This window comes from Octopus sinensis, linkage group LG4, assembly GCF_006345805.1.
Source record: "Octopus sinensis linkage group LG4, ASM634580v1, whole genome shotgun sequence".
Classification (NCBI taxonomy): domain Eukaryota; kingdom Metazoa; phylum Mollusca; class Cephalopoda; order Octopoda; family Octopodidae; genus Octopus; species Octopus sinensis.
In genome coordinates this window covers 133,293,059-133,317,131 of record NC_043000.1, presented here as the reverse complement: position 1 = coordinate 133,317,131, position 24,073 = coordinate 133,293,059, and the positions used below count along the sequence as shown (strand labels likewise).

Below are 24,073 nucleotides of genomic sequence, written 5' to 3'. Positions count from 1 at the left end.
ATGATTCTTTTATGTCTTCATTGCTTTCAAGCGTAGGTTAAGGTATTTTCGCGCCTGACATCACAAAATGCGTCTGAATAAATATTGCCGGACAGCAAATAGAGACACGGACATTGCTTAGAAAATATTTTTCATTTTTAACCTCGTATATAGTACGCACTAGGGATTTTTACCATTAAATTTTGGGGAAAAAATGAGGATTTACGGTATATTCTATGTAAATTACCATTTAATTTTGTAGGAATGCTGGCAGCTTTAGATGATGGAGTCGGTGAAGTGGTCAATGCATTGAAGTCTTCTGGTATGTACGACAATTCTATCATCCTGTTCTCAACAGACAATGGCGGACCATCAAATGGCTATAATGAAAATGCAGCATCTAACTGGCCTTTACGGTATGTTGAAATAGGCATCTCTGTCTTTTACTTGTTTCAGTCATTAGACTGTGGCCATGCTGGATCACCACCTTGAAGGGTTTTAGTTGAATAGATTAATTCCAGTACTTATTTCTTTAAAGCCTAGTACTTATTCTATGAGTCTCTTTTGCTGAACAACTAAGTTATAGTTGAAAAGCAATGGTGGAGAACAAATACACAAATCTATGACCATCATGTCTTTTGATTCTGGCATTGTGTAGCCTGGAATACATTATCCAATGTGTCCATTTCTTTTTTAAGATAGTAGCTTGTGATTTTAGAGAAATTTCTCTGCTATTTCTGGTAGGCTGTGAAACTAATTGAGACTTGCTTATTAAGCCTTTTGTTACCATATTTCCGTTGAGATGCTCTGTGTTTCTTTCAATTAATTCTAAATATAAGAAAGAATTTAGTTAAATAACTTTGTGTTAGAAACATAAATTGTGACTAAGGTTTGGTGGAAGATTTTAATTCAGAACTTTTGAAAACAAGCCATTTGTACTACAAAGACAGAAGCAGTTTCAACCAGGTTGGTATCAAAAGGATTAACTAAAAAAATGTTTTATGTGACAAGAGTGTTGTGCTCTAAGAAGTAAGGAAATGGGCTAAACTAGGCTAGACAGGGTTGGGTTGGGCTAGGCTGGGCTGATTTCCTTGCTGTTGTAGGTACAAGAGGTGGTGTCACTGAGTGTTTCATTGGCTTACAATGCTGAGTTCAATTTTTTTCAGTCAGTGCTACCTGAGATAAACCAAATGGTGGAGAAATTTGTCTCATTCATTTAGCAATTTAGGAGGTAGAGTTGAACACTGGGCACAATGGAGCTTTATGAATCAGAATTGGGTGGTTAACCTAAATGTAAACTCTATCTACAAACTTGTATTGGTTGCTGTTGCTAAAATCTACAATTAAGCACATTCTCTTCATGACCACTCATGCATATTGTATATCTTGGACTATGTTAGTAAATGCATCCTTCCATATTTAAGATGCCTGGCCAAGTAGGTGAGCACTATGATGAGCATGGAAGTGGCATGTATGAACCGAAGTGAAATTGACTATAGATGCAATATCCACATGCATGGGCATTGCTGGCATTTTGCATGGTCAGTGATCAGTGATTGTCTTCTTTCATCATGAGTGGACAGCTTTCATCATCATATATGTGTGTGTATGCAAGGGTGAGTATTTTGTATCTCCTTGTCTTGACATCACGTGATAGTTGTTAATGAGGACCAGAGTCATTCATTGTCAATAGTCTCCAAAAACATGTCTGGTCATGAGAAAATATCACCTTGTTTGGAAACAGGTAAGGGTTGGTGACAAGAAGGGCAGCTGGTTGTAGAAAATCTGCCTCAGTAAATTCTATCTAAATTATAGATGATGATGATCAATTGAATTATTCCCAGTATGTTACAAAAATTTATTCTATAAGCTGTCAACACAGAGAACAAGAGAATAGTTGGTTCCAGCAGGATTACAATGGTTATATGATAACCATTTGTAATATGTTTAGTCCATGTTGCCCCTCTTTCTCTAGACCAAATCAAAGACTAAATTATAAATATTTCTTACCCATTGCAGAGGAATGAAAAATACTTTGTGGGAAGGTGGTGTCCGTGGAGTTGGATTTCTTCACAGCCCATTGTTAAAGAAGAATGGTTATATCAGTGAACAGATGGTACATGTGTGTGACTGGCTTCCAACACTATACAGTGCAGCTGGAGGTAATCCTGATGAGGAGCCTCGAATGAAAAACCTCGATGGTTATGATCTGTGGAGTATGCTTTCAAATAATGGGAAGAGTGTAAGAACAGAAATTCTGCATAACATTGATCCAATAAGAAAATTTGCAGCCATAAGAGTTAATAACTACAAGCTTTTGATTGGCCATGTTGCCTCTCGAGGGAATTGGTATCCTCCATACAATGAAAGTGAGAGATATTTATCAAATGAATTTGATGACTGGTTTTCTCAAAATAATGATTTCCCAGTCAAAATGATGACCCGTCAAAAAGCAGTAAGAGTAAATTGTGGTGGACCAAAACCTCCAGATGCAGTCCATAATTGTGATGATTACAAAAAACCATGTCTCTTTAACATTGCTACTGACCCTTGTGAATACCACAACATAGCTGACCAAAACCCAGAGATTTTGAAGTATCTAATAAAGAGGCTTTTAAAATATGTAGCAACCATGGTGCCACCTCGAAATAAGCCTCTGGATCCAGCTGGTTTTCCAGTACATCACAATGGTTTCTGGACCCCATGGATAAAATAAAATAATCAATCTCAACTATAAGTTTTTTCAATTGTGTGTGGGAATTAGAATTTATTCAAATTCTAATTGCATTAATTGGTTATAAAAAAATGGTGTAGGTGAGGGAAGAATCTTATTTTAATACTAACAAAAAAGGAATATCTAAAATCATTAATCATTATAGTTGTCTATCATGATTTTTTTTCTTTTCATGATTGGGTTGCCCACTGAATTCTACTTGTTCACTTTGGGCTGAATTTTATCATTGTATTTTTATTATCTTGCAAACCAAATCCAAAAACGAAATCTAATTTGGTACTTTTTTTTTAATAACAAATATTCAAAATACCATCAAAATGTTTAGTTTCTTGTAAATCATACACACTGATTGAATAAATATCTAAATATCAAATAAACTTACATTGGAATTGTACATCTTTTTTTTTATATTTAATCAGAGTTTAAAATATCTATCTTCATGATTTTTATATTAATGCATGCCTATGTAAAATTTGTCCTTCATTAATTAACAAATTACTATATATTAGTCTTTTCTGTATTGCTCCAATTTGCTACTACTAAAGCAAGTGCAGCAAGTTAATATATTTTAATATTATATTTGATGGCTTATGAGCTACATACCCCAACCCCCACCACCAAAAAATCACCCCAGGTCCAATCTGCAAGACTTGACCTACATTACATGTTTTAATGCACTAAAAATCTTTTTTATGGATAGGCGCAGCTAAAATTGGAGTGCGTCAAATATGTCTGTACATATTTAATGCTATCAAATATGGTAATAACAATAAATAAATCTCATGTCCTGCTAAGGACATGTGTAAGCTGGCAAGGAATGAAGCCAGTATGCTCCACTGGATGTGTAATGTCAGTGTGCATACACTGCAGAGTGTAAGCACCCTGAGAGAAAAGTTGGACTTAAGAAGGATCAGATGTGTGCAAGAGAGACGACTGCACTGGTATGGTCATGTGTTGCAAATGAATGAAGACAGCTGTGTGAAAAAGTGTCACACCCTAGCAGTTGATGGAACCTGTGGAAGGGGTAGATTCAGGAAGACCTGGGATGAGGTGGTGAAGCACGACCTTTGAACATTGGGCCTCACTGAGGCAATGACAAGTGACCGAAACTTTTGGAGATATGCTGTGCTTGATAAGACCCGGCAAGCCAAGTGAGACTATAACTGTGGCCTATGCCAATGCTGTATAACCAACCCATTTAAGAGTACTCTTCAATCATTGGACAATAAACTATGCTTGCAAAGACCTGTTGAGGGAAGTGAAATCAATGTATTGGCCAATGACAGTACCACCTGATTGGTACCTGTGCCTGTGGAACATTAAAAGCACCATTCGAGTGTGATCACTGCCAGCATTACCTGACTGGCTCCTGTGCCATTGGCACATAAAAAACACCATTTGAGTATGATCGTTGCCACTGCTACCAGACTGGCTCCTGTGCAGGTGGCACGTAAAAAGCATCATTTGAGTGTGGCTGATGCCAGTACCCCTTGACTGGCCTTCATGTTGGTGGCATGTAAAAGTACCCATTACACTCTCGGAGTGGTTGGTGTTAGGGAGGGCATCCAGCTGTAGAAACTTTGCCAGATGAGATTGGACCTGGTGCAGCCTTCTGGCTCGCCAGCCCTCAGTCAAACTGTCCAACCCATGCCAGCTTGGAAAGTGGACGTTAAATGTGATGATGATATCACAAAAGTATTAATCAATTTGTATTCAGAAGAGAAAAATGTTTTTATTTCAGAATTAATATATTTAAGTACAAATTTATCAAGTAATTTCATATAGCTTACATTTTGATAAGAGGCAATATTTTATTGAAATCAGCATAGAATATAATAGCAAGAATATTTAAAATCAAGATAACTTGAGATCAGCAAACTCCCGAGCCAGCTTCATAGCCTCTTCTACAGCATGAATATTGGTCCCTGTAGCTTGTGCAGATACATCTTTACCTCCACCTTTGCCATTGATGCATTCCGTCACTGAGCCAATCCATTCATTTGCCTTCAGTGTATTAGTAAGTTCCTGTATTGAAGAAAACAATAATGAATCAATAAATAAAAAAAAAAGAAATCTGGAAATTGTTTCGGTCAACAATTATAAAACTGTGTTGCCAACAGCTTAGCAGTCATGATTAGGATTGCACTACCAGCAGCTTAGTAATCAGATCTGGATCTGCATTACCAACAGATTAGAAGAAGAGTGGACTTCATCATGAATAACTTATCAGTTACAGGTAGAACTGTATCACCAAAAATTTAGCAGTAAAGATGAGATCATGTCACTAATAGCCTAGCACTCATAATTGTCTTCGTAAGTTTAGATGTTGGAGGAATATGTGATCACATGAATAAAAAAGAGTGAAAAGAAAAGAATTACGTTATACAAAACAAACTCAGAGTCAAGACTATTTAAATGGTTGCAAGACGCAACGAAAATTTTAGGAAAATACAAATAAGAAATAGTGGAAATTTTACCGGTGAGTGTGTTACATTACAAGGCACAAAAAGAAAAACTCAATATGTCTATCCAACTACAGCCTGCTTTGAGTAAATTATCTGATGTCAAATAAAATAAAGCTGAAAGATGACAAATTCATCCCTTCTGTAAATGCAGAATCTGCAGGAAAGGAGACAGAAAGTATCAACCATGTTTTAAGTGAATGCATAAAAAGAGTATAAGCGTAAGTATGACTGTATAGGTATTGGGGTGTTAGCCGAGTGTGTGCATTCAAAGAAGCAGAAAAGTGGTATGAACACAAACCAGAGGCTGTGATTGAGAATAATAATTAGGGGATTCTGATGGGATTTCTCCTGACCATAATATTGAAGCAAGATGATCAGATATGATTGTGGAGGACAAAAAAATAAACAGTGTTAGATCACAGACTTTGCAATACAATATGATAATAGAGTGGATACCAAAGAGATTGAGAAATATCAGGTTCTAGCCTGACAGAAATTAAGAGATTGTGAAAGACTAAGATTACAATTATTCTTGTGGCAATTGGTTCTCTTGGCATATCAATCAAATTGCTACCTTAGGTAGAGGATATTGGAATCAAGACTGACATTGTCAACCTGCAAGGCGGTGAGCTGGCGGAAGCGTTAGCACGCCGGGCGAAATGCTTAGCGGTATTTCGTCTGCTGTTATGTTCTGAGTTCAAATTCTGCCAAGGTCAACTTTGCCTTTCATCCTTTCGGGGTCGATAAATTAAGTACCAGTTACGCACTGGGGTCGATGTAATCAACTTAATCCCTTTGTCTGTCCTTGTTTGTCCCCTCTATGTTTAGCCCCTTGTGGGCAATAAGGAAATAAGAAAAGTTCAATCCTGCATTCTGTAATAATCTTAAGAAAGATTCTCAACATTTGAGGAGACTTGTTGCCACAAAACCTTAAAACAACATCTTTGCTATCTAATATAGCATATAATAGCTTTAAATAATAATAATAATAAAACAGATACGCACCTTAGGAACATAACTCATACACAATAGTTTTCCAGCATCAACAGCAAAAAATAAGACTGCAGTTTGCGGACTCAGAGACTTGTATTGTTTTACAGCAGAATCCAATGCCTGAAGAGAATATAAAGAATAAATAGAATTGAACTGAAGATTTCAAGAAACTAAACTGTATCACTATCGAGTAATCTAGACTTGAGTCTGCATGTACTTGTAAATTGACTTTACAACTGAGGAAGTTTATATTAATGTGTGCATGAGCTGGCCAAGTAGGTCCAGTTTTAGACAACCAGTTCATGGCTAGTAAGTTCATTTACAGCCTTGGCTTTTTTGTTGCATCTCCGGTTAGGACACTTTCATCATCATCATCATTTAACGTCTGCTTTCCATGCTAGCATGGGTTGGACGATTTGACTGAGGACTGGCGAACCAGATGGCTGCACCAGGCTCCAATCTTGATCTGGCAGAGTTTCTACAGCTGGATACCCTTCCTAATGCCAACTACTCCAAGAGTGTAGTGGATGCTTTTACGTGCCACCGGCATGAGGGTCAGTTTGGCAGTACTGGCAACAGCCACGCTCAAATGGTGTTTTTTACGTGCCACCTGCACAGGAGCCAGTCCAGCGGCACTGGCAATGACCTCACTCGAATGTTTTTTCACATGCCACCGACACAAGTGCCAGTAAGGTGACGCTGGTAATCCTGTATAATCACCATCAATCCCTGGACAACACAGGGATTCTTGTTTATAGCAGAATGGACTGGAACATTGTGAAATGAAGTGCTTTGCTCAAGAACCGCCTGATCCAGGAATCAAAATCAAGACCTTGCAATGGTGAGTGCAACACTCTAACCACTAAGCCTTATGCTTTCATGTAAGTACAATACCTATTTCTTTATTACCCACAAGGGGCTAAACACAGAAGGGACAAACAAGGACAGACATAGGTATTAAGTCGATTACATCGACCCCAGGGTGTAACTGGTACTTAATTTATCGACCCCGAAAGGATGAAAGGCAAAGTCGACCTCGGCGGAATTTGAACTCAGAACGCAGCGGCGGCAGAGAATACCATTTGTGATACACTAGCATCTTATAAACACACAGATTTATCTCTTGGCTTCTGAATATGGCAGAATCCAAAATTAAGTACTGACATTTGGAGATTCTGTTGTCCATGGACCAGTTGTTTATAAAGTGGACTCCTGTTGTTTGCTGCTGTTTTTGTTGTTTAGCCCCAGTTCATCCCTGATCAGGCAAACCTATGATCAAAATAAGTTCCAGCTATAACTATCTCGACATTTTGTGTATTTATGACAACAATGTTCAATGTGTCCTACCTTTTTCAAGATGTGAACAATGTGAGCTACATAAAACTTGGCTGCTATTTCAAGCAGACTGAGCAACCACATTGCTTACATGTAGAATAGGTTGGCTAATGACTATCTATATATTTAGATATGAACCAGTAATTATTGTGTAAAAATAGTGAAATTTCTTTTATTTATATGTTTATATAGGCGCAGGAGTGGCTGTGTGGTAAGTAGATTGCTAACCAACCACATGGTTGCGGGTTCAGTTCCACTGCGTGGCATCTTGGGCAAGTGTCTTCTGCTATAGCCCTGGGCCGACCAATGTCTTGTGAGTGGATTTGGTAGACGGAAACTGAAAGAAGCCTGTCGTATATATGTATATATATATATATGTGTGTGTGTATATGTTTGTGTGTCTGTGTTTGTCCCCCTAGCATTGCTTGACGACCGATGCTGGTGTGTTTACGTCCCCGTTACTTAGCGGTTCGGCAAAAGAGGCCGATAGAATAAGTACTGGGCTTACAAAGAATAAGTCCCGGGGTCGATTTGCTCGACTAAAGGCGGTGCTCCAGCATGGCCGCAGTCGAATGACTGAAACAAGTAAAAGAGTAAAAGAGTATATATGAACAGAAAAAAAATGTATCAATATCTCACTTTTGCATTAGAGCCAGGTTTAAACTGATGAATAATCACATGTTGGTCTGGATTTTTAGCAATCATCTGTTTGGTTTCTTCAACAACCTGGAAATAGAATATAACCAACCTAAATAAAGATAAGAGTTAAACTGCTGCAACTTTATGAACGTTTTGTTATAATTTCTTTTATACACAACTATCTATACTCTTAAGAGGCTTTTTTTTTATTTTGTAGTATTATGTGTATATACTAATATCAGTGGACCTTGACTTATCTAATTTTTGCCAGCATGGGAAGCTTATATAGCACAATGATTGTGTGTATACACACACACATACATACATATTAAATTCAAATTACGATGAATGTAAACATACAAACAAAGTTTGCTTTAGAAGCGTTGAGATGTCTTACAAAGTTAAAGAAGTGATTTTAAATTCTCAAACACAGGATAATGCTAATAATATAGCCTCAACAAGATAAGCTACCCCTATTTTGCAGAAAAAAGTGTTGGCGGCTGGCTATGGGTCTCGAACTCACACCTCTGTGATTACGTGTCACAATGCTCTGAACCATTAAGCTAAACTGCCCACACCACAAATTCTTCCGCAAATTTAAGATATATAGAAATCTCGCTTTATGAGATGCTATCATACGTTAAATTCAAATTACGATGAACGCAAACATACAAACGAAGTTTATATATGTACTAGCAGTATCGCCCGGCGTTGCTCGGGTTTGTAAGGGAAATAACTATATAAGCATTTTTAGAGATGTAAAGTATAATAGCCATCTCAATATGGCTAACCACAAAGGGGGGGGTGTTACTGTAGCTTTTTACGTTGTGAGATTTAATAAATTTTTAGAGAGTTACTTACCTTATATATGCCAAAAATGCATTAAAAATGGGAAAAATTGATGGTAAATTCTTTTTAAAATCGTAGACTCATCGTAGACGCGCGCTAATACCCAGAAGGGCTCGATATGAATCACGACTATAAGATACCCGATTTTGGTTAAACTGCACCGCAAAATGTGGGAGTAGTTAGGAATCTAAATCATAGGAGACAGACACTCACACAACTTCACTTTTATATATATGTATATATATATATGAGTAAATGTAATGGCAAGCAGGTTAGGCAAGTTGATTTACACAAAATATTAAATACATTTAATAGAAAAAAACATACGTGTCATCATCATCATCATCATCATTTAGCGTCCGCTTTCCATGCTAGCATGGGTTGGACGGGTCAACTGGGGTCTGTGAAGCTGGAAGGCTTCGTCAGGCCCAGTCAGATCTGGCAGTGTTTCTACGGCTGGATGCCCTTCCTAACGCCAACCACTCCGCGAGTGTAGTGGGTGTTTTTTACGTGCCACCTGCACAGGTGCCAGACAGAGCTGGCGCACGGCCACGAACGGATGGTGCTTTTACGTGTCACCGGCACGGGGCCAGGTGATGCTGGCAACGGACACGAACGGATGGTGCTTTTACGTGCCACCGACACGGGGCCAGGCAGAGCTGGCAAACAGCCACGAACGGACGGTGCTTTTACGTGTCACCGGCACGGGGGCCAGCCGAGGCTGGCAACGGATGCGAACGGATAAAACAGTCTCACTGACAGAATACAAATGATATCAGGAATTAAATGGGTGGAGTTTTATGAGTGCAACAGCAGTTTCTGGAAACATTATTGTACTGAGTCCTCAGACTCATAAGACCAATAACCCAGTGTACAAATGACCAATAACCATAATGTACAAGTGACCAATAACCACAGTGTACAAGTGACTGAAGCCACTACATTCCCCCTCAATGGAACGCCAGTCCATCACAGGGTTACTTGCTTATAGCAGAGTGGACTGGAACAATGAGAAATGAAGTGCTTTGCTCAAGAACCACCTGATCCAGGAATCAAAATCAAGACCTTGCAATGGTGAGTGCAACACTCTAACCATTAAGCCTCATGCTTTCATGTAAGTACTGTAAAGGAACTGGTTGGAACAGGTTGTGTCTTCACACTGTTTGGGTGCAACACAATTTCCTTTCTTTTGTTTCCAGAAACTACCAGTCAGGAACAAGAACGCAACCGTAAAAATATATATGACTCTTTATTTTCTTATTTACAAAAGAAGGCACGTTGGTACATTGGTATCCACTTGGTTCGATATAGCAAGGTTGAATTTTAACACTTGTAAGATAAACCTCACAACAAATTCAGCAACAACAGAGCAGGTCAAATCCCAAAACGTCTGGGACAGGAGAATAGGCTAATCACACATTTAACACGTCCTCTCTCTTCAATAGCCGTGTCTCAAGTCAACGACGCTAACAAGGAACGCGATAGAATTTTCTTCCCCAGTCTCTAGCGCATGTGCATCAGGGAACTTCCTTAGACCTTTCCAGAAGGTTCCAGCCCCGCACACGCACACTGAAGAATGACGTCCCACACAGGCACACTGGAAAATGACGTCACTACAGTACAATACCATCAGAGAATACCATTTGTGATACACTAGCATCTTATAAAACTCTATCCATTTAACTCCTGATATCATTTATAGTCTGTAAATGAGACTATTTTATATCCATACACGTACATTTTATTCTATTAAATGTATTTAATATTCTGTGTAAATCAACTTGCCTAATTTGCTTGTCATTACACTTACTCATCTATCCACTGAAGTTCATATCTCTTGAGCACTTCGAAACGTATTCTATATAGAGAACACCTGTCTCTTACCTATAAACTATATATATATATATAATATATATATATATATATATATATATATATATATAATATTAGGGAGTATGTAGTCGTTTTACTTACTGTATATTGTTTATTCATTTTTTTGTACTTTTTGTGATCTAGTTATATGTTTTATAATATATTTTTTCTATATGATATGGTTTATGTCTGTCATTGTTTGAACTACATAATAATGGTTTTTCTCTAATTTATATATATATATATATTTAATAAAACATACTATTTCATGCCTTTGCCATGTTTTGCAAAATTCAGTCAGAGATAATGACTTCTTCGATCTTGCTAATATAAAGAAATGTTCATAAATTTAGGAGCAGACTCCAGAAAATTAAGAGTTACAGACAAGTTTTGTGCTTTGAATCAATCTATTTTAGTCTCTCTGAAGCTAGAATTAATTAACCTTTTCAATACCATCCCAACTAAGATTGATTAGCTCTGGTCTGTCACACAAAACTTTTTGTTTTAAAGTGTTTATACTTAAAAATTCTTTATTCAGCTCTGTTCTTAACAACAAAATAATAATGAAAAAGTTGTTTTACTAAAATAATTTCAAACTCTTCAGTATTTTCAACATTAATTGCAATATATACACAGTGTACTTAGTAAAAAATATGGTCACAAAAGAGTTAAACAGAAGTGATGTTCAAAATGATGGAAATAGAACGTGTTACCTCATTAAGAATGGCAGCTTTTCGGGCCTTATCTCGGTTGTCTAAAACTTTCTTGATCTCTTTTAGCTTAGAACGCAGCTGGTCTCGCATCCAGTGACTAATACCAGATTGAGTAATACTCTAGTAATAGATAAAGAGGAGAAACTGAAGAGAAAAGAAACAATCCAACAAGAAAGTAGACAGGTGCAAATAATAAGGGATAATGGAAATGAGCATGAGAATGGAGAAAGTAAACTGTTTTGGTCAAAGGGAAAGGTGCAGGAGTGGCTGTGTGGTAAGTAGCTTGCTTACCAACCACATGGTTCCGGGTTCAGTGCCACTGCGTGGCACTTTCAGCAAGTGTCTTCTACAATAGCCTCGAGCCAACCAAAGCCTTGTGAGTGGATTTGGTAGATGGAAACTGAAAGAAGCCCATCGTATGTGTGTGTGTGTTTGTTATTTCTTTATTGCCCAAAGGGGCTAAACATAGAGGGGACAAACAAGGACAGACAATGGGATTAAGTTGATCACATCGACCCCAGTGCATAACTGGTACTTAATTTATCGACCCCGAAAGGATGAAAGGCAAAGTCGACCTCAGTGGAATTTGAACTCAGAACAGAACAGCAGACAAAATACCTATTTCATTACTACCCACAAGGGGCTAAACACAGAGAGGACAAACAAGGACAGACAAATGGATTAAGTCGATTATATCGACCCCAGTGCGTAACTGGTACTTATTTAATCGACCCCGAAAGGATGAAAGGCAAAGTCGACCTTGGCGGAATTTGAACTCAGAACGTAGCGGCAGACAAAATACCGCTAAGCATTTCGCCAGGCGAAATGCTTAGCAGCATATCACAGCAACATTGCTTGGTGCTGATGTGTTTACATTCTCACAACTTAGCGGTTTGGCAAAAGAGACCAACAGAATAAGTACTAGGCTTACAAAGAAAAAGTTCTGGGATCACTTTGCTCGATTGAAAGCAGTGCTCTAGCATAGCCACGGTCAAATGACTGAAACAAGCAAAAGAATACCTCACTAAAAGAAATTTCGTATTTCGTCTGCCGTTACGTTCTGGGTTCAAATTCCGCCGAGGTCGACTTTGCCTTTCGGGGTCGATAAATTAAGTACCAGTTATGGACTGGGGTTTATGTAATCGACTTAATCCCTTTGTCTGTCCTTGTTTGTCCCCTCTATGTTTAGCCCCTTGTGGTCAATAAAGAAATAACATTAAGGGATGATGCTCCAGCTATGTTAACAGTGCAAAAGTGTGCAGCTGGATTTAGGAAGAGAATGGAGAGTCTTGAAGATGACCCAAGGACTTGTCCTGCAATTGCCCCAGGCCAACCAATGCTTTGTGAATGAAATTGGTTGACACATATATTAACATACACGTATAACCCACAACTCTTCCTACTTCTCTCTTAACCTGCAATGCACCTCTCCCCACAATTTCTCTGGAACCTCATTGCTCTCTTCTCTTCCTCCCTAATCTCTTGCCCATGTTCACCCTTAAAACATAGGGCAGCACTGGATGCCCCCTATACAATCCACTCCATCAACCTTCTACTCTGTCTTTCTCTTTCCTGCTGAGCGCCCTCCTTTCCTATCACTTCCATACTCCCCATCCCAACAGTATCTACTGTTACTCTCCCCACCACCAAAGCCCCAGAACAATAAATCTGTTCCTCAGTAAAATCACCATCCGCTCTTTCATTGTAATGGCTCTTTAATCTTGCTTCACAAGTTCTAGTCCCATGAAAAAAACTCCCGATACACTTAGTAAAGTGGTTACTATAAAGAAGGGAGGCCAGTCATAGAAACCATGTAAAAACTGAGACAGAGGAGCAAAACGAGGTCATCTGACTCCTTGGATCCTGTCAAACCATCCAACCTACCCTGCATGGAAGTTGGACAATAATAAAGATGATGATAATGTGCATGTATATGTGTGCAAATACTGACATTCCACAGCTGATGTGGATTGCCAAAATTGATAGAAAGGTAGACAAAATGCCTTCTGGCATTTAGTTATGTTCCTTTACATTCTGATTTCAAATCTCACCAAAGTCAGTTATAATTTTCTGTCTTCACTATTTTGTTATTTTATTTTTACTTTGGTTTTTTTTTTTTTTACTTGTTTCAGTCATTAGACTGCGGCCATGCTGGGGCATCACCTTGATAAAAAGTTGCCAGCAGGTGGCTACATAGAATCAAACCCTGTACCTCTCAGGTACCAGCTGAGTGTTATGTACCATTAAGCTAAGCGACCCCTGACTTCTTTAACATTGAAAATGATGATAGTGATGGTAGTGGTTGTTATGATACCAATGTCAAAATTAATCACTTACTTCATCAACATGAATGATATCTTTAGACACATGTTTATCATTACAATCTGGACTGTTGACTTTGTTGAACAACTCTTCAACATCCTTCTCAAATACTGATGCGCGATGTATTGCCTGGTAAGAAATATTTTTAAAATTTTATAGATTAGCAAAGAATTGAAAACAAAAACAAAATTTTTTAATTTGATATTTCTAAATAACAAGCGTTTAGAGGAGGAATAAATGTATAATTTAGAAAAAGTTCCCTTCTACACAAGTCATATAATGTGTATTAGAAGTAGAAGAGTGTAACAGAAATGAAATGCATGTGGTAAAGTCAATGGATCAACAGCACATGGAGAGGAATGTAGCTAGCTGGATGTGCAATATGAACTTGGGAAAAGTTCAGGGTTAAGAAAGCACATACTTGTAAAGTTTTGTTTGATATAACCAAGTTCTTTTAGTCTATTCAAACCACTGTGGTTTTGGCTATAGTGAAGAACTACAAATTCCAGTTGTCTTTTGCCACATTGTATTTCTCAGTTTTTCTGTTTTGACTGAGGTTTCCGTCAGTATATAACTGTAGCTAATTATTTTATGTCATTACTATAACTGTGTTAATAATTCAATTGCTCATCAATCAAAAAATCAAATGGAAATTGTAGTTGTGATACCAGTGCCAGTGGCACGTAAAAAGCACCGTCCAAACGTGGTTGTTGCCAGCGCCGCCTCGACTGGCTTCCATGCCGGTGGCATGTAAAAAGCACCAACCGATCGTGGCCGTTGCCAGCCTCACCTGGCAAGTAAAAAGCACCCACTACACTCACGGAGTGGTTGGCGTTAGGAAGGGTATCCAGCTGTAGAAACACTGCCAGATCAAACTGGAGCCTGGTGCAGCCTCCTGGCTTCCCAGACCTCGGTCGAACCGTCCAATCCATGGTAGCATGGAAAACCGATGTTAAACGATGATGATGATGATTTAGTATGCCTGTGTATTGTTTATTTTAAGTTAACGTGTCAGTGAACTGGAGAAGGTTGCTGTGTTCTGTAGCCCTTCTAAGACAACAAAGGAAACAGTCACACTAGCACAGACACAATGAGGCAAAATAAATACTAAGTAAAGAGCTCTGAAAAAGTAGTGAGAAGATAACAGAGAGGTAAGATAAAAGTTTTAGGATAATTAGAATAACAGTAAACAGATATCACAGGATAGATGGATATCAGATTACTCTAAGAAAAATAAGAGTGATTGAAACAAAAAATATATATATATATATATATATAATCAAAATAAGCAACAAGAATAACTTCGGTAATTTGGTACGATCATTTCATGCTACATCGTACCAAATTACCGAAGTTATTCTTGTTGCTTATTTTGATTATAACCACCCCATGGATTTATATGGATAACACCATACAAAATTCTGGTGCATCTAACTTAAGTACCATATTCATTTGAATCTAAATTTTGCTGAACTTATATATATATATAGCCATCTGTGTATCTATTTAATGTATATACACTGTTGATAGGGCTAGTTGCTGCAATATCTGTCCTGAGATAACATGTGTTATAGCCATGCTGTATTAAAAAGCAATAAACATCAGAGAGAGAGAGAGATGAAAATTCATCCCAGCAGTGGCTAATGAGAACGTCAGATGCTTTTCAGCCTTTTTGGTCTTTTTCAATGACACGTACTTGCAGGCAGTCACATACTCATATGAGAATTCATTGCTTCTGATACAGGAAAACATTTGAATAAAACATTTGAGATATTCTCAGAAATAGGATGCATTACATATTAGACACAAGGGAAATCATGGAAACTGACATTTGAAGGAGGAGAAAGAAAAGAAACTCACCTTTTCAGCTTCATTCCCAGTAACAGCAATGATTCGACGAATTCCTTTAGCAATTGCCTCTTCTGACACAATGACCATACTACCTATATGGTCAGAGCTTTTTAAATGACTGCAAAGATCAATAAAGGTTAATTAATAATAATAAGCATCAATAAATGAAGAGAAAAAAAACGAAAAAAGTTAATATTTCAAATCATAACTTTCTGATGGCAAAAGAGTTGGCTGATACTTACGTGCCACCACAGAATTCAACTGAATTGGTAGTACCACTAGATCCCAAAGGATCTTTGACAAGATCTTCAACCGGAACTCCAATTGCTACAATTCGTACAGGATCAGGGTATACCTGTAAACAAAATATGGAGAATGAAAGAAAAAAAAAAGGTTGATTGATATACTTTTTTAGGGTTGAAAGAACCCAACACAGGCTCAAAAGGTCCGCATAATAAAATGCACCCAGTACACAGTGTAAGATGTCATATATTAGGAAGAGCAGCCAACCAAGGAAACCACAGAGGCTATGCCATAATTTAAATATATGAGCTAAATGTGGAGCCTCAGTTCATCCAGTGGGATAGTAACTCTGAATAACAACTTGAACTGTAAGGACCTGTTCAATTGCTGTCAGCATAGAAAGCAAACATAAAATGATGATGATTATGATGGTGACTTAGACAGAAGAAGAAGGGTAGCACTCATAACCTTTATTAGGGTTTGTGAGACTAGGAGCCAATGAAATGGGGGAAGTTATAATCAGAATGGAGATCTGATGCCAAATGTTTACAACAGTGTTGACTCTGCTAAAGTACTCAAGACCATGTGGTGGTGTTAAACTGGGTGATAGACGAAGTTTGCTATCCAAGAACAGGAAGTTCCTTTTGAGAGGCTTCTACACAGTTTCTGACTACTTAATTTCAGTCCAAAGCTATGATAGAAAACACTTGCCCAAAGTGTCAAACAGTGAGATTGAGCCTAAAACGATGTAGTTACAAAAAGGATTTATTAATTATATAATCATACTTGCACCATAACTTCCACATTATTAAAGACAATACATATTATATTTCAAAGGAAATAACCCCTGTATCATTGAAACCATATCTAATAAAAATAAATGGGACCTAGTTAAATATTCATTTCTTACAGAGGTACAAAGCCAAAAATTTTGATAGGGATGGAACAGCCAACTCTATTGGCATTCATTTTGGTACTTATTTTAATAATGCAAAATATTTTGTTTGGCCTTTGACTAATTCAAAGTCTTAGAGACACATCTAGTGTCTGTAAAAGAAGACCAATAGAAAAAGGACCAGACCTAAGAAAAATATAGGGACTAGGGTCAATCTGTTTGACTAAATCCTTCAAGATTGTGCCCCAGCATGGCCACAGTCCAATGACTGACACAAGCAAAATATAAACAAAATAAGATACAAAAATATTTATCCAAGAATGATTATTTGATCAAAGCTGGAATGTATGTGATCATAAGTTTGCAAGATCAGAGCTGACCTAGGGTTAAACAACAACAATATGATGGAAGCATATCATTATAACAAACTATAAGTGATCCTATATTATTCCTAACACAGAAAATTATTCAAGTGCAAGTGACTGGGCTCATTAGAGAAGCTGAATGTATAGGATTAATTCCTCTGAATTAATCATATGTGAAATAGAATTAAAAATAATGAAGAATCATACTGATTAATTTTTGCTTACCTCATCAAACATGGCACGTAATCCTTTAATAGATTTAGCAACTGGAAGTGCTGCTTCTTTTGCATAAACTAATTGCTTTTCAGTAGCCAGCTTATTTACACATTCTTCTGTCTTCTTCACCTGTTCAACAGTCATAGCTCCCTAAAATCATAAAGAAACAGAAAATCTGTAAGCATCATATCTTTCACCTTGTTTCGGGGAATCGATTAAGTAAGTATTTGTGCAGAAAGTTATTTAGCTGATATAATCTATACCAGGCTTGCACAGCTTAGAAAGCAGTGATGGCCATATTGTTTTCAGGATCAATGTTGTAGACCACAGCAGAATAATGTAAATGAAAATTTTACATATTTTTTTGTTAATTATGAATCCGAAATGTATTTTCATTTTTTTAATTTTAATTCAGCATTCATATATTAGATGAACTATCCTTTAGTTTTCTTTTAAATAAATATAATTCCCTCATGAGTAAACACAAAAGACTCATTCAAATTACACAAAGCCTGGATAATGGAAATTGAAGATCATGAGCCAACAATTTCTAATTAAAAAATATAATAAAACTTTTGTATCTTGGGAGGGACATTATGCTAATAATAAACACATATACACACTGGTTCTCTTTCACTTCTTTATCTCTTTATTTGTCAATTGGTTAACCAATTGATAAATAAAGAGATAAAGAAGTGAAAAAGAACCAGTGTGTTTGTGTGTGAGTTTATTATTGACATAATGACCCTGAGATACAACAAAATATGTTTCAACACCTGAGTTCACATCAAGAGTTTTGCAAACAAAATGCAAAAACGAAATAGGAAAAATTTATATCAAATACACATGATTAATGTAATGGCTTTTGTGTTTAAAATATCAGTTTTTTTAACTCAGCTTGAAAAGACAAAAAAAAAGAAGAGAAAAGAGAGGATTAAATAAACTAACCTTCGCAGTGAAATCAAAACGAAGACGATCAGGTGCAACTAAAGAACCTTTCTGGTCTGCTTCATTGAGAACTTGTCGTAGACCAAAATTTAACATGTGTGTTCCAGTATGATTCTTCATTATGGCTTCTCGACGAGACTGAATAATAGAGTAAAAAAGACAGTACAGGAATGGAATAAGGTTTAATATAGACAGATGCTTCAAATAAAAATTATCTATCAGCATATACAGAAGCAACTGCTCTTATCATACTCCTCAGTTATTTGCTCAAGCTTAGTATGAATTCATTATCATCATCATCGTTTAACGTCCGTTTTCCATGCTAGAATGGGTTGGACGGTACGACCGGGGTCTGGGAAGCCAGGAGGCTGCACCAGGCTCCAGTTTGATCTGGCAGTGTTTCTAAAGCTGGATGCCCTTCCTAACTATAACAACTCCGTCAGTGTAGTGGGTGCTTTTTACGTGCCACCAGGACAGGTACCAGGGGAGCCTGGCAACAGCCACGATCGGTTGGTGCTTTTTACATGCCACCGGCACAGAAGCCAGTCAAGGCGGCGCTGGCATCGGCCACATTCAGATGGTGCTTTTTACGTGCCACAAAAAAAGCAAAACAAAACTAAATATCAAATTTCATAATGTAACATGAAGGAACACATGTAAGCAAGAAACTTGAAGTAGCAACAGAATAAATCACCAGCTTTAAATGAATAAGTAAACTCTAAAATATACATGGAATTTTTTTACCTCTGGTTTGTATACCTAAATGTTCATAAAGAAACCATTTTAGGCAAGCTACTTTGGACTGAACAGGCATGCACATTCAGAAATTTGAATATGTTCTTTATCATGAAACATTTGAAAAGTTAATGTAGATGAAGGTAAATAAAGTAATCCATTTTTGTCTAAAATATAATGCCTATAACATAGATTGAACTTATGGTCTTTGATACACCAGGCATAACAGCCTCTGTTATTTCAAAATGCCATCACTCTGTGTATTTTGAGACATTTGCTTTAAAATACTAATTGAACAAACCTGGAAGATAGTCTGTGTCAAAATGTCTCCTACTTCCAGAACTCCTTCACTTACACCAACATGTAACACATAGCCACCATACACCTGAACATCTTTCACAAGAAATCCTTCTTCCTGAAAAAAAAAAAAGCAATATTAATCCAATTAACACCCAAATTTTTAAAAATAAACAATTAATATAACAATGGCGCGCATGCGTGTTACACATAAACATATATTACATACAACAAAACTTAAACCAGAACTGAAATCAATTTCATCATCATCATCATTTAAAGTCTGTTTTCCATGCTAGAATGGGTTGGATGGTTCGACCGGGGTCTGGGAAGCCAGGAGGCTGCACCAGGCTCCAGTCTGATCTGGCAGTGTTTCTACAGCTGGATGCCCTTCCTAACGCCAACCACTCCGTGAGTGTAGTGGGTGCGTTTTATGTGCCAGGGGAGGCTGGCAAACGGCTACAATCGGTTGGTGCCTTTACGTGTCACCGACATGGACACCAGTCAGGCGGCGCTGGCATCTGCCACGTTCGGACGGTGCTTTTTATGTGCCACCGGCACAGGTATCTTAACTACAATTTCCATTTGATTTTTTACAAAGTTTCATTGTGAGTGAAATAAGAGTGTAAACATTATTTCTATGTTATGGATGTCTGGAAAAATGAGGTAGGGATCTCCTGATGAATTATTTCACAGGTTGTTGACCACTACTTGGAAAACATATTCAGCTTCCTATCACAGACCAGCTGCTATATAACACAGTCTTGAACTAGGCTAGACAGTCTAATTTTTTAATTTCTGAGATTTAATTCATGATGCACCAGAGGTAGTCTTGTACTCTCAGTTGTTTAAAACAGCTCAGGATCCAGTACAAACTGCATCATAATAGTCCTTTTTAGGCTCATGACAGACTTGATATAAAGATCAATTCAGTTTATAGTTTCAAGAATTCAACAAATAAATAAATCAAATGCCAGTTTCTTCCAGCATTATTTAAGATAAACATTTGAAAACCAGTTTTGCTTGCTTTCACCTGTTTAATTTCCATGACAACTTCTAAATATTACACAGATCCATTTATATATTTGAAAATTATAGAGTTCTTAAGAAAGAACTTTAATAATGCATAATTGTGAAACATCTATTCTTCTTTATAACAAGGCATTTAAAATGAAACATTCACTAAATTGTTGATAGGTAGCCTTCATTTTTAGTCCTAAAATTTATGTAAAATTATAAACTATGTCCTTCAGAAATTTCAACTAAACACTTGTCTAAATTTCAAAGAGGTGTGCTATACAGGCAGAGGACTTCTAGAATTTTCCCGATTTTTTAAATGTATCAGTATTGTTATATCACAGAGTTTGTTATATTCTATTTTCCAAAAAATATTTAGGAAAATAACTATAACCATTTGTGCAGATAAATCATGAAAGGTAAATTAACTGTAGTATTCATCCAGGGATAATATCTCATATGGATGCACTGTGGTTAGAAAGCCAAAACTATATCAATAGCAGATGAAAATTGTCCAGCCGTGGTGGTGAGAAAGCCAAATGCACTTTCCTGCCTCTTTGGGCTGTCAGTACCATGTACCCACTACCAGCCACATGGAATTCTTTTGTATAACTATTACCATATTTCATTTATCAATATAACCAAACTGTAAAAGATAAAACATTTCGGAAAGACCTTACATTTATTTAAAATCAATACATTAGACACTCCTAGTTTCACTATATTATCAATGTAATACAATTAAAGCATAGTTTCTTATACATATGCAAGCTTCAGATATGGACTTAATGTATTATACCTTTCTCAAAAGCATTACTGATGAAAATGAAGAAAATAAGCCAGAATGGAAATCAGATCATAGTATTTGTTCATAGGAAACTTACCTAAGATCTAGATTAGACTAAAATGTGGCTTGAAAATTTTGTACCTCTGTAAAGAAGAATATATCAACTGAAGGAAAGGAATATTTAATAAATTCCAAAGCCAAAGAAATATTTCATACCTCATTTTGTTTGGTCATAAATCCTTCATCATAAATCTGACCACCCTGCTCAGCATAGAAGTTTGTTGAATCTAGTAAGATACCACACTCAACACCTGCAGGCACTTTCGGAACAAATTCTTTACCCATGCGTAAAGCTACTATTGATCCAGTGTTTGTCTCAAAAACTGAAATGTAAATAAATAACACAGTTAATCCATTTTGTTACAATATTTCTGTCTTTGTTTCAATTAATTTTGAAAACAAAAATTTAGTAAAATGACTTTACAATTAAGTTGGGGTTTAGAACAAAAATTAACATGAAAATTTGATTAAAGGTTTTAATTTAGATCGCTCTAAAACAGGAAGTTTGTACCAAAGAACCAGGGGCAAGAAGACAGTATAAATCTAATTTTTCATGATACTACATTATAAAACTGAAATATGAAATGTAACTGAACAGCTCAATCTAACAAAAGAAAGTGGGGTTTTAACAGTGGAGAACAGAATTGAAGAACCTGCAAATGTGAAGTTGGAACCAGAACACAATGGGTGAGTAGTGGAAGGTCTGGTTTATTACAAGGGAGTGCTGAAAATTTCCTGGCTTTAAGGGTATCACAAAGGCCTGGTTGGAGGCCCAATTCTCTGAGTTTTTTTACAAGCCTTAGAAAAACAGAAGGACCAGTGCAATAAGTGTGTGAATCTAAGAGGGGGAATATGTTGAAAATCATAATTAACTGATCCTCCTGTATTTTCTTTTACCTAAAACCAGGAGCTTTTCAGCACCACCTCATACATAAAAAGGAAGCCAATACACATGCATACAAATAATTGAAAACAGAAGGTAAATGCACTTTAAAAGAATAGTCCCTGTAGTGATAAACTTTATCATGGATGTTTTACTTGCTGAAATATTCAGTATATTTCACCAACAATGAACTATAATTCAATCTTACAAACTTGAAGCAACCAAAATACTATACATAAGCATTTGCATAGACACACACTCACAAACACATTATCCAACCTCACCAGCTTTTATATGAAGAACTCAAATGATAAATTTTCAAAACTAAAATATAATTGCTATAAACAATGAAAAATGTACTTTAGAATACAATCATAATACTGTTGAGAGTTAGTGATTAGGTTACTTGCCATAGTTCCCATTTTCATCAGCAGTATACTTATATTTTGGTAAATCATCAGTGAGAGGAACACCCTTTGTTTGAAGTTCATTCAAAGCATGTACATCAAGACTGACCATTTGTGTTGCAGTTCCACCGCCACCTTGGGAAGCAAGCTATACAAGAAGAAACGACAAAGGACATTTTAATATAAAAGTAAAGCAAGTTATAACAAGGAAAACAACAGCAATTCTAAAACCTTGGAAACTAGGTTTCATTAGCGCAAACATTATAGATAATATTTCATAGCTGTTAATTAAGTGATGCTGAATAAAAAATATGATCCACCAGGATAAGCCTGGCATGAAAAATTAAATGACATACCATGATCAACTCTTTAGCATTCAAACCAGCCATACATGGAGTTATTGACATGTAATTTTTGTACATAAAATAATGGTAAACACTATAACCCAATTGGCCATAGTAATACCACAGAAGACTGTCTACACATAGAAAATCTAAAGTTAATCAGTTTGGAAGACTCCACTATACAGCAGGCTAATGAACTAATCACCAATTTTACAGTTTAACCACTTCTTGCAGCATTGGGTTGATCCAACTCTGTTATTTTGCTTTATAAACAGAATCATTGAAAGTGTTTCTATTCTTTGTTACTTATTTCCCTTAAAATTTCCAACTGTGTTACCTATTTACCTAAATAGACTAAACCATTTTGGGTCCTACTCTATGATACTTATGTATGAGATAAACTGGGCCACTTGTAGGTTCTGTAATTTTTTGACCACTAATCTGTTAAATATTTTGAGACTAATCTTCATTTGTTTTATTCCCTTAAAGCCTTAAGGAAAGAACAAATGATCCAAAATTTCAAAAACCTGGAAACCAGTCTATATCTTCAGTGTACATATCTCCAAGTTTTTTTCCACTTTCATTATAAATTCACAACATAATTAAAGACACTTTTTAATACAGTTCTCTAAATTGCTCACAATATATAGAATTGAGCCTCACAGAAGAGATGACTAGTGATAAGCTGTACTAGAGAAGACCTGCCCAGCAATGTAAAATCTATGTCTATGACCCCGCCTCCCTCTCTCACGACTCACTCATGCTCACCACTGCTGTTTCTCCGCTCCTTTTCATTCTCCCTCAAGTGTCCACCTACCAGTCTGCACACAATATGCGCTTATTAAATCCCATTCTTAGCTCCTTTTCTCTGTTCGAAATCTTATGAACTAACCTGCCTATCAACCCTCTCCAATCCCTGGTTCCCCTCACTATGTACACTACCCTGTAACTTAGGAGTATGGCCCCTGCCCTTTCTGTTACATCTTCACTATCTTTCTCTTCTATCTCTCTTCATCTGAGGAAGCCACGTCTCTCATCTACTGCAAGTTACCTCTCTGTTCTTCAATACTACTCCCTCCCAGTTGAGGGGTCTTGTCCAGCAACTTACTTGGTGGCCTCACTGC

At 36.8% G+C, this 24,073-nt stretch overlaps 2 protein-coding genes and 1 long non-coding RNA gene across 5 annotated transcripts in view; 2 read left to right on the top strand and 1 right to left on the bottom strand.

The window, feature by feature from the left end:
* LOC115210801 (arylsulfatase J) overlaps positions 1 to 2,829 on the top strand; it is a 30,449-nt gene extending 27,620 nt beyond the window's left edge. For both annotated transcript variants that reach the window (XM_036502506.1, XM_029779542.2), the window contains 2 exons: positions 242 to 395; positions 1,999 to 2,829. In XM_036502506.1, coding sequence (XP_036358399.1) covers positions 242 to 395; positions 1,999 to 2,695 — 851 coding nt within the window. In that variant the 3' untranslated portion in view covers positions 2,696 to 2,829. The remainder of the gene's footprint in view (positions 1 to 241; positions 396 to 1,998) is intronic.
* A 1,674-nt stretch (positions 2,830 to 4,503) lies between these two features.
* Positions 4,504 to 24,073, bottom strand: part of LOC115210790 (alanine--tRNA ligase, cytoplasmic) — a 38,584-nt gene continuing 19,014 nt past the window's right edge. The window contains exons 12-23 of one of the 2 annotated variants that reach the window (XM_029779522.2): positions 22,609 to 22,753; positions 21,472 to 21,638; positions 19,456 to 19,569; positions 18,420 to 18,557; positions 17,481 to 17,621; positions 15,995 to 16,107; positions 15,762 to 15,870; positions 13,917 to 14,030; positions 11,580 to 11,699; positions 8,146 to 8,232; positions 6,184 to 6,291; positions 4,504 to 4,738 (exon numbers count right to left, since the gene is read on the bottom strand). In XM_029779522.2, coding sequence (XP_029635382.1) covers positions 4,568 to 4,738; positions 6,184 to 6,291; positions 8,146 to 8,232; positions 11,580 to 11,699; positions 13,917 to 14,030; positions 15,762 to 15,870; positions 15,995 to 16,107; positions 17,481 to 17,621; positions 18,420 to 18,557; positions 19,456 to 19,569; positions 21,472 to 21,638; positions 22,609 to 22,753 — 1,527 coding nt within the window. In that variant the 3' untranslated portion in view covers positions 4,504 to 4,567. Of the gene's footprint in view, positions 4,739 to 6,183; positions 6,292 to 8,145; positions 8,233 to 11,579; positions 11,700 to 13,686; positions 13,824 to 13,861; positions 14,031 to 15,761; positions 15,871 to 15,994; positions 16,108 to 17,480; positions 17,622 to 18,419; positions 18,558 to 19,455; positions 19,570 to 21,471; positions 21,639 to 22,608; positions 22,754 to 24,073 lie in introns of those variants that run through there. The other variant, XM_036502505.1, reaches the window with a different exon arrangement.
* Positions 5,661 to 20,764, top strand: LOC118763140. The gene is made up of 3 exons (XR_004998897.1): positions 5,661 to 5,722; positions 7,529 to 7,530; positions 20,754 to 20,764. It is a non-coding gene; the product is annotated as an uncharacterized LOC118763140 (long non-coding RNA).